This window comes from Lipophrys pholis, assembly GCF_963383615.2.
Source record: "Lipophrys pholis genome assembly, chromosome: 13".
Taxonomy (NCBI): domain Eukaryota; kingdom Metazoa; phylum Chordata; class Actinopteri; order Blenniiformes; family Blenniidae; genus Lipophrys; species Lipophrys pholis.
This window is the reverse complement of record NC_137632.1, coordinates 3857231-3872319: the sequence shown is the minus strand read 5'-3', so window position 1 is coordinate 3872319 and position 15089 is coordinate 3857231. Positions and strand designations below refer to the sequence as shown.

Genomic DNA, 15089 nt, shown 5'->3' with positions numbered 1-15089 from the left:
GACTTGTATTCTTCAGAAAGCAGCAACACATGACGTGACTTTGTGCTGCAGGGAGATCTGAACTCTGCTCCACTGAACTCCTACTTGTCTTCAGGTTTACATCTGTTGTTCCTTTAAGCCTTTAAAGTGTGATTGTTCACAGTAAGAAGGCAGATCAGCTTTTACTGCTGCGTGACAGATCTCTCGCATCGAGTCGGAGTTTTAGAGAGTTTTGTTTTGTTTTTGTTTTTTTGTGATAGGGTAGGAGTGTATAAGCTTTTGCTTTAACCTACACCCTTTCGGATGATCAGTTGAACAATTGAGTGTTATTTGTTCTGCTTTAGTTTTGGGTTTTTTTCTGAAGAACATAAATTTTATTATGAATAAAAATTCAACAACTAAATTTTCTCTGTAATCTTTACGAACCTGTCTCAGAAATATGAATCAGTGCATTCTTTACGCCACTATAAATGACATCTAGGCTTAAAAAAAGACACGACATCAGTGAGACAGGAAAGGAAGCAAGAAAATTTCAGATGAAACTTTGTGTGTGCTGCTCGCTGGACAAGTTTTCAGATGTTTTGCGGAAACGGTTTGCAGAATTGTTAACAGATGTCATAGCGCACTATTACCACATTATACCACATAATACCACATTATACCACGTTATACCACATTATACCACATTATACCACATTATACCACGTTATACCACATTATACCACGTTATACCACGTTATACCACATTATACCACATTATACCACATTATACCATGTTATACCACATTATACCACGTTATACCACATTATACCACATTATACCACATTATACCACGTTATACCACATTATACCACATTATACCACGTTATACCACATTATACCACATTATACCACATTATACCACATTATACCACATTATATTATCCACAAGCTTTATTGTGCTTTTTGTGTACATGCTCTTAGTTTAACCAAAATCTCATCTCACTTTGAATGGAAAATCTTTTGCACTGTTTTGGGATTGTTGCAGAGTATTCTGTTCTGAGCAGTGTTCGTACAGTTACTTTGAAAAAGTAATCCGATTACTGATGACTAGTTACTCCTATAAAAGTAACGTGGTTACTTTATTGATTACTTGTTTTTAAAAGTAACTACGTTAGATTACAAGATATTTTTTTAGTTACTTTCAGCAGCTGCCGAGAACACGCCTCCACCATCACAACATAAACATTATAACTGTTGGTGCTTAAAAAGGGGCGGGGCTTCCTGCCAATTTCTTTTTACTGAGGAAATTTACAAAAATAGTGGAACATCTCTGCAGTTGTGTCGTTGTGCTGTTTGTTGGTTCCGGTTCTAGCTGAACCTATCGTTAGAAGGAGTTGGTTGATCACTGGTTTAGAAGTAGAAACACATTAGATTACTCGTTACTAAAAAAAGGTCATATGAGAGTGATGCGTTTATCTGCATCAGCGGTTTTGAGAGGCTGTTTATGTCCTGCTTCGTGACGTAAATATAGCAGAGGAAAACGATTGAAATTAAAAAGGCGTCGTCATTCTAGTCATTGTGCTCTTAAAGAGGCAGGCACACAGAATAAAAACAGAAGACATAAACATGGAGTGACACGTCGAACTGCATGAAACATTTATTGATCCGATCAAACTTTAAAAACAGAACTGTGGCTTAGAGAGTTCAGATCGTAAAAAGACTAAAACACCTAAAAAGCTGATCTGTTTGCTCAGCAATGTCGTCTCCTGGACTTTGTTTATTAAACTTTATTCGTACGGGCAATCCCATCGTTCACAAGAGGCTTCATCAGAAACCGTGCGCACGCTGCTCACTTGTTGTGGAAGTCGTAGATCTCCTGCATGTTGCCAAAGATGGTGTGCTCCTTGCTGGCGATGCCGGGAGGAACCTCCTCCACACCGTTAGTCATCTCCCACAGGTACGTCTGACACACACACACACACACACACACACACACACACACACACACACACACACACACACACACACACACACACACACACACACACACACACACACACACACACACACACACACACACACACACACACACACACACACACGTGAGCAAGGCAGCAGGTAAAATCTGTGTTATGCAGATAAAAAAGACGTTTTCCTTTTTCTCACCTCGAGACACTCCTGCAGATCTCTGACATAGGTTTTCTCTGTCTGCAGCAGCTCTGCCATGATGAACCTGACACACACACACACACACACACACACACACACACACACACACACACACACACACACACACACACACACACACACACACACACACACACACACACACACACACACACACACACACACACCAGATGTTTTATATAGAACTGATGCTGGTATCATTCTGGTTTTAATATAATTGTTTTTTCGCAAAACTCAAAAACATTTTTTAAAACAAGCACAATAATAATTATTATTTACTTTTAAAGTCGTCATGAGATAAAATAGAAAATGTTGTGGTTGAGTTTGCAATTGTTGCTTTCATGTCTCTTTATGGTCATTTGGTGTCTTTATGTTTCTTCTTTAACTCCATGTCTGTAGGTTTTTGCTGTAAAAGCTTTAATATTTATCTTTATTACGTCCGCTTGTAGTGATTCTGGGTCTCTCTTTGTCCATTTGGTTTTGACGTCTCTCTGTGGTCCTTCTTTCATTCCTTCACTCACTCTTTCTTCCTGGCAGATTTTCTCTTTTCTTCATTGATCTCGTGGTTCGGGTCTCGTAGTTTGACCTCTGGATCGTCCGTCAGGCTGGCGGGGATGATGTCCAACTCCAAGTCTTTGTTGTCCTGCACAGACGGACACAGTTCTGTCAATTACATCGGCAAAAATATTTTTCCTGACACTGGAAATATCTTCCCAGGGACGCAAAAGGTTGAGATGTTTTACGTGGTACGAGAACAGATCAGGCCCAAATTCTAACATGTTGACAGATGAAACTCAGTAAGGAATCACGCAGGAACTTCATGCTGACTTTAGAACAATCCAGCAACATCTCTGACTGGCCCGCACAACCCCCGGGTTTGTAAAATCAAAGACATGAGCGTTCCCACCTCGGAGCTGACCCCCAGACTCCTCTCCAGGCTCTCCTGGTATTTGGACATGCGCAGGGAGAAGTCGCGGTAGCGGCGATCCACCGTGCTGACCCAGCGCTTCAGCTCCGACACGTGGGCGTGGCCTTTCTCCACCAGATTGTCGGCCAGCTGGATCAGCAGCTTCACCTTCTCCTTGGTTTGCTGAGAGACGGATTCAGAAAAATAAATGACTTTGCCATGTAATGAGTGATTAACCACCACCATCACTATTGTGCAGCCGTAGCGCCTGGATATGTTGAATAAGCTCGAGTTACGAACAAGTGCAAACTGTCTCTTCCTATTTCTATTTATTTCTTGTGTGTTTATTCCTGTGCCTGCCTTAGTGGCAAGGCAGAAGATTACTGTCCTAGGCGGCCATTTATTATTATTATCATTTCATAAGTATCAAAAGCTTTTATTGACGACAACAAGTCAATATTTGCAGTGTTGACCCTTCTTTTTCCAAGACCTCTGCAATTGTCCCTGGCAGGCTGTCAATCACCTTCTGGACCAAATCCTGACTGATGGCAGTCCATTCTTACATAATCAACGCCTGGAGTTTGTCAGAATTTGTGGGTTTTTGTTTGTCCACCCGCCTCTTCAGGATTAACAAGTTCTCAATGGGATTAAGATCTGGGGAGTTTCCTGGCCATGGACCCAAAATCTTAATGTTTTGTTCCCCGAGCCATTTAGTTATTACTTTTGCTTTGTGGCAAGGTGCTGGAAGAGGCATTGTTCATCACCAAACTGCTCTTGGAGGGTTGGGAGAATTTGCTCTGGGAGGACGTTCTGGGACTATTCCTCATTCATGGCGGTGTTTCTAGGCCAGATTGTGAGAGAACCCACTCCCCTTGACTGAGAAGCAACCCCACACATGAACGGTCTCAGGATGCTTTACTGGTGACATGAGACAGGACTGATGGGAGCGCTCACCTCGTCTTCTCCAAACAAGCTTTTTTCCAGACGCCCCAGATTCATGAGAAAAGGACTTTACCCCAGTCCTCAGCAGTCCAATCCCTGTACCTTTTGCAGAATATCAGTCTGTCCCTGATGTTTTTTAGGAGAGAAGTGGCTTCATGACTCCAGGCCTTCCTCCAAATGTGTTCGCCTCACTGTGCGTGCAGATGCCCTCACACCTGCCTGCTGCCATTCCTGAGCAAACTGCTCTGGTGGTGGACCGATCCCACAGCTGAAACAACTTTAGGAGACGGTCCTGGCGCTTGCTGGACTTTCTTGGGTGCCCTGGAGCAACAACTGAACCTCTCTCCTTGAAGTTCTTGATAATCTGATGGATGGTTGACTGAGGTGCAACCTTACTAGCTGCTATAAACCTCCCTGGTAGGACCTTTTTGTGCAATGCGATGATGACTGCACATGTTTCCTTGCAGGTAATCATGGTTAACAGAAGAGGAACAATGATGTCATCCTGCTTTTAAAGTTTCCAGTCTGTTATTCTATCATGACAGATTGATCAACACCCACACCTTTGTTAACGGAGGAATCATTGAAATGATGTTAGCTGGTCCTTCTGTGGCAGGGCCCAACTGCAGTGGAAATGTTTTTTTGGGGGATAAAGTTCATTTTCAAGGCAAAGAGGGACTTTGTAATTAATTGCAGTTGAGCTGATCATTCCTCATAACATTCTGGAGTATATGCAAATTGCCATTATAGAAAATGAAGCAGCAGACTTTGTGAAAATGTAATATTTGTGTCATTCTCAAAACTTTTGGCCACGACTGTAGTCGTCAGATCGTCAGTTTACCTGCCTCGGTTGAGACCTCTCGCCAGCCTTGTGTATCATGGTCTCCGTATAAATTGTTGAACTATTGTGATTTACGTTATGCGTGAAGCTGTTTTTTGCTTTCACTTAAGCAGACAGTCCTTTTGAATCTGCTCCTTGTTTTTGTCAGTTTTTCCAGCCTGGTTGCGCTTTTTGTTTCACCCTCCTCGTCCTTTGTTGTAGTTTTTTGATTCCAGCAGCTGCTGAAGAATTTGAGTTTGATACTTTGGGTGAGTTTTTGATCCTGTCTTTTTTTCCCCGTGGCCAGGACCCGCCACACCTTCCACGTGTCCAGTCTTCCCAGTGGTGTTCTCCCCGCCGGGATCCACCGAGCCTGCCACAGCGTTTCTGTGTGTTCTGGAGTTTCCCAGCCTCAGACCCAGAGACAGTTTGCGCCTGTTCGTTTCTGCATTGCGGGTTCACTCAGCCTCGCAGCAGGACACAACATATTATAGTTATCACAGTTCCTCAGGTCTGGAACAGGTACTAAACACATTTCTCTGCATATTATATTGTGTATAATTGTGCTTGTGACAAATAAAGGTCTTGACTTGACCTCTGCTTGTTATTAACAAACTTTTACTGACCCTATCAACTATCGATGCCCCAGCTACTATTAAAGACCCCGACTTACAGTTATTCAGTCCTCGTTATGGAAAAACAGGCTCATTATTGAAATTATAGATGAACCTGAGTTGCAGCGCTGCAAACAAAAACACCTTACACACCTGCAACAGGACCAACGTGTTGACCTGGACCCGTTGCCATGGCAACAGGAGGCGGTTAGTATCCGATCTTTGTCTCTTAACGTACCTTTGCACTGAGTCTGAAGTGATGGCAGTTGCTGAGGAGCTCCTGAGTCTCCTCACTGCTGTCGCCAGGTGACACGTGCGTGGCCAGGTACACCTCACCTGTCTCCTGGATCCAGTCCAGTGCCTGCACACACACAAACACACACAAACACACACACTCACGCGATCAGTGCCGACGCTCGCTGTTGAGGTCCACCGGCTGCTGCATGTGCTCACTCTCTGACCTGCTTGGCGCTGCGTTCAAAGACCAGGAACTGCTGACACTGGTCCAGCCTGCGTTTCTTTAAGGTCCAGAAGTGAAGGACTCGGTTCTCCCTCTGCAGCAGCTCGTTCAGGATGGCTGCACACACAACAAACGATGTCCAACACACGTCCCAAGCAGGTTGGGAGCAGCGGCGTTTTGGCGGCACTGACCTTTGACCTGCTGCTCGGGACCCCTGGCGTGGCTGGCAGCTCCGGGCATGCTCACGTTGTTCCGGTGAATGTACTTCAGAAACACTTCGGCGTTCCTCCGGGCCAGAGTGCACGCCTGGAGAAACATGAAGATACAACAACATGGAGGTTAAACACAGAAAAAAAAACCTATAAAGAGGGACTAACTCTTTCTTAATCAGGTTCTAATAATATCAATATCTGTTAAAACAGCAGTTACATCAAGATTCCCAATAAATGAGCAATATTTTATGTTTGCATTATATTTATTCTTTGAGATATGAAGCTGGTAGAAATTGTAATGATCCTCAAAACAGTCATAAGTCTCACATTTTTATACTTTTCCATGACGGTATTTCTAGATTTTCCGATGTTGTTAAAAACTATTTATTAATTTTCAAACATTTTAGTCACTGTTAAACGTTTCCAAGTGATGTCTTGTGGGATAAAAGATTATCCTGGAAGTGATGCTCACTCAGTTCCACAAAGAATAGTGGCGTTGGTGAAGGTGTGCACTCTCGCGAGCGCCCCTTCTAGTTGTATATAAAACTGTATTTGTATCTATACCTATTATTGTAAATATTTAATATTATACCTTTTGTTCATTAATGAGTGATGGTGTCTGTGGGATGTCCGTGTGCTGCTGGAACAAAACAATTCCAATAGAATAGAATACAACAGAATACTTTATTAATCCCAGAGGGAAATTATTCAATCACTTTAATCACTATTTTTCCACCACAGGAGTGTTCACAATGAGCATAACTGTGTTTAGTTAGGCTGTAACATACATACTGCACTCTGTAAATTAATACAAAAACTACTTTTGTAATGTAGCCCCTCTTTTAATAAGTCAGTTGCAGTCCCTATAGACTTTTGTTAAAACATGAAAAGATTTGAATATGAGCAATTTCAAAATAAAAGACACTCAAATTATAGTACTTTTTTTTTATTTGACACTGCTTTTTTTTTTTTTTGGAAAAAAGCTTAATTTAATCACATTTGTGGCAAAATCTACCATCAAAACAATCACAGTTCTACAAAGATCAACAAGTAATGCACCAACGTATCATCTTATAATGATTTACGTGTCTAATTATAGAAAAGACAGGGTGGATTAATGAGCAAGATGCTAGATTATAGCGATCGTTTTCACCGACAGGTTATTTTATGTCTTATATGTGAAACATGAGCTTGTCTGAGTGTGAGAGCAGCAGACTGTTGATGTGTGTGAGCGCCGACCTTAAGAAAAGCTTCTTTCTGCTCCAGATGTTTACTGATCAGAGGTAGAAGGTGGTCGCTCTCCACCGAGCTGCCCAGCTTATCATGGCTGCCGCACCAGTCCTCATCCCGCCGGTACTCCTGCTCCAGACTCTCCAGCACGCTGCACACCTGCACACACACACACACACACACACACACACACACACACACACACACACACACACACACACACACACACACACACACACACACACACACACACACACACGTTCTCTTTTTTTTCTACAGTTGATTTTAAAATGCCACAATTCAATCTTCAGACTCAAATCTCAACTTCATATTGATTTTTGACTCCTTTAGTTTTTTAACTATCCAACTACAACATGATACAGGTTTTTTTTAATATCTGTTATTAGTATTTTATATTATGAATTGGAACTCATAAAAGTTTTCACATTTCCTTTTATCATTTATTAAAAGAGAATAAAAAAAGGTTGGGGCTAACACACACACACACACACACACACACACACACACACACACACACACACACACACACACACACACACACACACACACACACCTGTTCAGATGTTTTGTAGAAGGCCACGGAGGCGTTGACCAGCTTCAGCCGGTCCTCCATCTTCAGCATCAGCTGCTGCCAGTGGACGGCCACCTTCTCGGCACAGCCGCGGATCGCCTCGGGGTCGTAGTGACCGGCCTGCAGCATCATCTGAGAGAAACAAGAGGATGAAGCACTCGGAACATCAGCTGGACTCCGGGGAGAGACGGTGCAGTTACCTCGGCTTTCTGCTGGACCTGCAGAGCACTCTGATGGGTCTTCTGCAGGGAGTTGGCATGGAAGAGGGACTGAGGAGGGAGACATCTGGTTATTATTAGTCAAATGACCAACTAAAACAGCATCCATGCTTTACTCCGGTAGTTTTAAACTTTTAATCAAAGCTTGTGAGCAAGGAAAGCCACTTCAATGACACTGTAAAACAACTGCAAAATCCATCCATCCATCCATTTTCTCCCGCTTATCCGTTTCCGGGTCGCGGGGGTGGCAGTCTGAGCTCCGTCACCCAGATCACATTGCACCGATTCAACTGCAAAATATGTAGCGTAACATTTTAATTTAATTTTTTTATTTTTAAGTGGACTAATGCAGTTTAATCTTTAGTCACAGTGCAGTTATTACGACTTTACCCGTTACATAACTTGTGCTAAAATGGAATCAAAGCTATTTAAATATGAGTAATAAGTGAATGTTGAACTGCTCCCTATATATAGCCATTAAAAAAAGCTTCAAATTTCTTACCTTCAACTGGAGGAATAAGAAGAAAAACCACTAAAGTGGGAATTTAAAATCTGGTTTTACGGAGCAACCCGATCAGTTTTTAAGTGCATCGCTATTAAAAACCATCTTTTCTATTTCTGTCCTTGTGTTGCTTTCATGAGTTTGTAAAGGACTTATGGAATTATGCAGAAGGCACACACACACACACACACACACACACACACACACACACACACACACACACACACACACACACACACACACACACACACACACACACACACACACACACACACACACACACACACACACACACACACATGTTGTTCCACAGTGATGCATGAGTGTGTGATGCAATGCTGACCAAAGGCTTTTTACCTCTCGCAGACCTCTGAAGTCAGCTATTTAAGGGAAGTGCAAAGCGTAACACAAACACACACACACACACAATCACACACACAGTGTGCAGAGATGGCATTAAGATGGATTTCAGCGTGCGCATGTACGTGTGTGTGTGTGGGGGGGGGGGTGATTAAGCATCTGTAACTCTTCAAAAATCATTGCAGAATGAAATAATGACTGCTACAAAGCTTGGTACACACACAGATTACAAAGCATGTGTGTGTGTTTGCGTGTGTGTGTGTGCGCATGCGTACCCATCTGCTACCATTCAAAGCAATACACATTGAAATAATTATCAGTCACGTACAGTAAAGCGGCTTTGCGCAGCGGTAATTAGGACGTGTGTGTACCTCGATGGCCATCTGGAACTGCTCGTGTTCCCTCTGCAGCTGCTCGGCCTCGGACAGGGAGCTGGCGTTCACCATGCTGGCGTTCAACATGGACTCACCATTACGGATCCAGCCCAGCACCTGGAGCGTGGAAGACAGAGGCCAGGAGGATCACCACCGAGTGGTTGTAAAAATGGCTGAGTCAGCAGTTTACATTTATTTCTCTCCAGACCCGGGTGAATGCATGTTGTGAAAATGGAAACACGGAGGCCATGGCTTCAGCCTCAGGCTATTTCTTAATATCAGCCTGTTCTTCTATACATCTAAACCCACATTTGAGGTTGACCTCGGCCTGTAGGTATGTTTACCTGTTTGACCTCGGCCTGTAGGTGGCGCAGTTGCAGGCTCTGCTCCAGCCGGGTGTGTGTGTGCTGTGCGCTGAGCTCCACCTCCTGCTGCTTCTCGTGGAGGAACTCCAGCAGCTCCTGAACCTGCGAGGCCAGGTCCATGTCCTTCTCCCCGGTCAGCTCGATCCCTGACACACACACACACACACACACACACACACACACACACACACACACACACACACACACACACACACACACACACACACACACACACACACACACACACACACACACACACACACACACACAGAGTTTCTTTGTGAACCCTGAAGGTGTGTGATCCCATCGATCCTGACTGACTGACATCCTGCATAAAACATTCCCGGTTGTTCTTTCTGTTTGAGTGTGATCAGCTTGTGATCAGCTTGTGATCAGCTTGTGATCAGCTTGTGATCAGCTTGTGATCAGCTTGTGATCACACTCAGATTAACACCATGACTGACATCAAACACTCATATGAAGGTTTGTCGTGTTTTAGATCCTGTTTACAAGAGAGTGAAGTGATTTTTGTGTTACCTGCTGCCTTTACTCGAGTTTTACTGTAGTTTGAGGTTGCTTTTAGTCAGTGTGTGTGTGTGTGTGTGTGTGTGTGTGTGTGTGTGTGTGTGTGTGTGTGTTTTGCAATGACAAAAATAAGCGCCACAAGTGAACCCACCGGCAAGATGGAGGAGTGGGCCTCAGTTTGAGGCCAAGCAGTGGGTATCGGTGAACTTTCCCCCCGGTGTGTGTGTGTGTGTGTGTGTGTGTGTGTGTGTGTGTGTGTGTGTGTGTGTGTGTGTGGGGGTTACCTGACGCCTGGACCTCCATGATGTACTGGTGCAGGTCTTGACCCTGCTGCATCACTTCGTACGTCATGTTGTTCATGGCGGCCTTCCGCTCCGCATGACGTTTTAGCCGCTGCTCGGCCAGGCTGATGTCCTCTGCGCCGCCGGAGGAGCCGCCACTCCCTCCCCCGCCGCCGCCCCCTCCTCCTCCTCCTCCTCCGCTGCTGCAGCCCGATCGCCCGGCGTCGCTAAGCTGGCGGGACAGATCCTCGTTCCAGGCGTCCAGCTCCGCCGTGACCTGTGGAAGTTTCACAGAGTTAAAAGGGTGAAAAGGCCGGATGTCGACCGGAGGGTGGAGGTCCCGCTCTCCCTGACCTCGATGGTGTACTGCTCGAAGATGCGCAGCTGCAAGAAGATGTCCAGCTTGATTTTGCGTTCGTGGAAGAGCTCCTCCATCTGGCCCTGCGCCTCGTCCAGCTGCTGCAGCACCCCCTGGATGTGAGCGATGGAACTGCAGTGAGGCGTCTTGTTGGTGGACATGGCTGCGTCTCTGCAGAAAATCAACCAGAAGAATTGTTTAACTCAGCGTTTACTTTAGACACCAGCTTTCAGTTTAAAAATTATTTAGAATCTACAGTTTTATCAAAAAATAAACCTTTTTTTGGAAGCGTGACGTTTCCCGCTAAAGTCTTTTAAGTCATTTATCTGGTCTTTAAGCTCACTTAAACGTCTTTATGTGGTCTATTTAACTGGGTTTTGTTATTTTGCGTCTATCAACATTTTTTCTTCAATTTGTGGTAATTCCTAATGTTTCTGTAATACTTAAAAATGCACGTGATCATTTTCAACCTCAGACATTTCATTCTTTTTATGCACATTTAGCAACTTTCTTTCTCATTTTATGCCCACTGGTTAATTTTTAATGTCATGTTGTGGTTGAGTTTTACGGCTTTAAGGTCATTTTTTCCATCACTTTGGAACCAGTTTCTTAACCATTAGTTATTATACGCAAGCTGACCCTCATTTTTCACTTCTCCTTGGTTACATTTCATATTATTTGTCGATATTAAACAACCTTATTTGTGTTACTACCAATTATTTTACTTCTTTCTAGAATTCTTTTAAGCTACTGATGCGCTCTCGGTTGGTATAATCCCAGGAGTTTATCCCACTGGTGTGAAATCCCATTAGACACTTAAAGGAAAGTCACCGGGAGATTAGTGTACTTAGACGTTTGTACACACACTCAGAGTGAAACAGTGAAAATCCTCTAAACTTATAATTGTTTTATACCTTTTTAATTCAGAATCTGACATCGAGAAGGTATTAATGTTGCAACATAAATCTTTCTTTCTCGTGTTGGACTGACGTGCTGGCGCTCACCTGAGCTGCTGCATCAACTCCTCCCCCTCCTTGATGACGTTGAGCGTGGCCTCCAGCGTGGCCGTCTGCTGCTGCTGGAACTGCTGGATCAGAGTCTGGACCGAGTCCACCGAGTCGCAGCACACGTCGTCCAGCAGCTGCTTCTGCAGCTCCTCCATCCACGACCACAGCTGCAGGAGAGACACACACACACACACACACACACACACACACACACACACACACACACACACACACACACACACACACACACACACACACACACACACACACACACACACAAAAAAAAAGCCAAATGAACAGTGGAATTATTAAAAAGTACATCATGTCATACAAGTTTTGCATTATAACAAGTTTTGTTTTGAAATTTGTCTTAAAATAAAAAAAAATAAAAGCAGTGCCAGAGCCAGAAAAAAATGCAGATTTGAAGAGGTTGGGTTGATAATCAGGAACGTTATCACATCATTGAGCTGCAGAAGTCTAAACATCTTCAAAACAGGTACCAGTGTCCGGAAAAATGTGATTTTATTAGAAAAGTGCTGTGTTCTGTAACTCTTCCTGTTCTTAACCAGTTAGTTTTAAAGAAACAAGCCGGAGATCCATCTCCAACGATCTCACTGTTTGTTGAGGCCCCGGGAGCCCCTCCTCTCCCTCGGCGCTTTAGAAATATAATGGCCTTTTGCTCCCTGCTAGTCAGGAGACTTCTACTTAAATGGAAAGACACCCAGCCTCCAACATAAAGCCGATGGATTACAGAAGTCATGCGTCAAAAAAATTGATATACCAATAGAGGGTCCACCAGAAAATTCTATGTTACCGAGCAGCCATTTACCTCTTTTGTCAAAAACATGGCAGCTGCCAACATTGAAACATAACCTAAGTGACTATACCTGTTCTTTGTCATTTTTTATATATTGATGCTTTACTAAACATTAACTGCAGACCACAAAATCACATATATTTCACAATTTCTAACAAAAAAAGTCTTTAAATTGTATACATTTTAAAAACTTCAACGTTTCTGTGAAAGAAGAGCTGCGTGCAGTAGAGCAACACACATAAAAGGGACCTAAACATGAATTACATGTTTGAGAACTGGAACTGGTTTCATATGCGAGGCAGTTTTTCATGATTTTATAATCATACTTTAAACGTATCACCACAATGACGGCAAAATTAACCACAGAAGCACTTTTCTCAATGTTTTACGTCACAATTCCGTTATGTATAATCACAATGTGATCAGAGAACAGTTAGTAGTGAAACAGAAATGTAGATGTTGTAAGAGGATTAATATTCAGTCTTAACAAACCTGCTCGTCTTTCATGTGGCCCAGCATTAACTTTTATTAACTTATCATCCAGAAAAAAGGTGAAAAATTGCACGCGCTCACCTCTTTGGTGTGCGTGTGGAACGACACCGACATGTCCAGCAGCAGCTTCCGGTGTTCCACCCGCCGGACGAAGTCCTGGATGCGGACCTCCAGGTGCCGCGCCGCCTTGTAGATCTCCTCGGGGTCGCACTCTCCGGTCTGAGCCAGCTGCTCGGCCGCCTCCAGCAGTTTGTCCGCGTTTGTGTACGTGTTCTGGGGAAACATCATCACGCGCTCCGGGGTCATTTTCAACATTGACTCCAGGTGTAGTGGTCAGCGTTGTGGGCGCACGGCAGGAAGACCTGGGTTGGATTCCTGCTCGGGTTTGCATGTTCTCCCCGAGCATTCGCAGCGTTTACGCGTTATGCTGTATCAACATGTCAACATATGTAAAAATGGGATAAATTACGTTGATATTCAAACAAACAAACAGGGTCCAGTCACAGCTGGGTAAATGAGGGGCAAGTGAAAAAGCACTGTTATTTAAAAGAACATCAACTCTACATACGGGTTTGTTGTAACTGCAAATTACAAAGCAACATTGCAATTGATATGAAGGTACAGAAATGATTAAGAACCCTTTCTCTTAGTTTCCTCCAGCTGGGTCACATTTTCTTTCTTTTCCTGTTTGATTTGTTGCATTTTGTCACTAAAAAAATTAAAAAAGGCGTGTCTGACTTCTGCTCTGTGGCCACCGGGTGTGAAATAAGTGGCGCCATCTAGAATTTAATCAATTGATCGCACAATTTCTGTGAATAAATCCCGTTTAATGTCACATTTCTTTCGTGTCACAGTGAAAGAAATCACAATTTATCGTAGTTCAGCATCTCAACCTTTTACCCATTGGTTTTAAAGAAACGTATTATGTATTATGTACATATTAAAGAAACTTTAATATGTACAACTATCCAACCATACCATAATAAAATGGTAATTCTAGTTCCTGTAATCTTCCTTCTTTTCTGCCACTATCAACCCCCAAAAAAGGGATAAATCCTGTCTGCGTATTAAAGCTCTCCGCTTTTATTAGGAGGACAAAATGGATTAGTGCCGGTCTATTCCGTAAGAAGGAGCGATCATCTGCTGTATTTCTCTTCAGGAGAACACTACAGGGGAAACATTTAGCCGTACGTTGACAGCAGTTTGAGGCATGGCTTGAATGCGAAGACAAAATATGTAAAAGGAATCCGTATAATGAAGAATGTGAGCCGAGGGTATTTGTACGAACCCTTGCGATGTTGATATTTCACATACTGGAAGGATGAGCTGGAAGATAAAGATTATCATTTACAAGAGATTATTACGCTTTGCTGCGTGATCGGTTGGATTCAGGCTGAGGATTACGGCGCAGAGACGGGATCATTGCAATGGAAAAGCGGACATTATGAAACAGTGCAGACATGAAATCAATGGTGATTAACACAGAAAGGTGAAACGTGTAATATTATTAATAAAGTGGGACCCTGAAGTAGCTCTGTTCTCCTGTTTCCACCAGAGATTTAGGACTAACTGTCGAGTTTAAAGCAGGAAACATAACTATTAGTCAGGACAGGACAATATTAACTGTTACCTCAGCAGGAACAAAGGACGACAGAAGACATTGTGAGCTGCTTCATCAGTCAACGGCAGGATATACTGAACATCTGACGTATGAAAAAACAGCATAACTACAGTGGTTGCTTACATTAACCAAAACTATGCGAGCTGACAGACTAGTTGGAAACAAGTGATCTGTAACAGCCAGACTAGTTACTGTAAATTGACTAATAACAATTTATACTGATGACTGCCTGTCAAAAATAAC

At 43.3% G+C, this 15089-nt stretch overlaps 1 protein-coding gene across 2 annotated transcripts in view; it reads right to left on the bottom strand.

Moving 5' to 3' along the window:
* The window catches only part of LOC308119177 (kalirin-like), a 150739-nt gene that overhangs the window by 59456 nt on the left and 76194 nt on the right, over positions 1-15089 (bottom strand). For both annotated transcript variants that reach the window (XM_080479027.1, XM_080479028.1), the window contains exons 15-30: positions 13307-13498; positions 11914-12083; positions 10906-11080; positions 10555-10828; positions 9725-9891; positions 9378-9497; positions 8127-8195; positions 7909-8058; positions 7344-7493; positions 6084-6198; positions 5894-6009; positions 5671-5793; positions 3057-3239; positions 2671-2792; positions 2129-2195; positions 1816-1925 (exon numbers count right to left, since the gene is read on the bottom strand). In XM_080479027.1, coding sequence (XP_080335153.1) covers positions 1816-1925; positions 2129-2195; positions 2671-2792; positions 3057-3239; positions 5671-5793; positions 5894-6009; positions 6084-6198; positions 7344-7493; positions 7909-8058; positions 8127-8195; positions 9378-9497; positions 9725-9891; positions 10555-10828; positions 10906-11080; positions 11914-12083; positions 13307-13498 — 2303 coding nt within the window. The remainder of the gene's footprint in view (positions 1-1815; positions 1926-2128; positions 2196-2670; positions 2793-3056; positions 3240-5670; positions 5794-5893; positions 6010-6083; positions 6199-7343; positions 7494-7908; positions 8059-8126; positions 8196-9377; positions 9498-9724; positions 9892-10554; positions 10829-10905; positions 11081-11913; positions 12084-13306; positions 13499-15089) is intronic.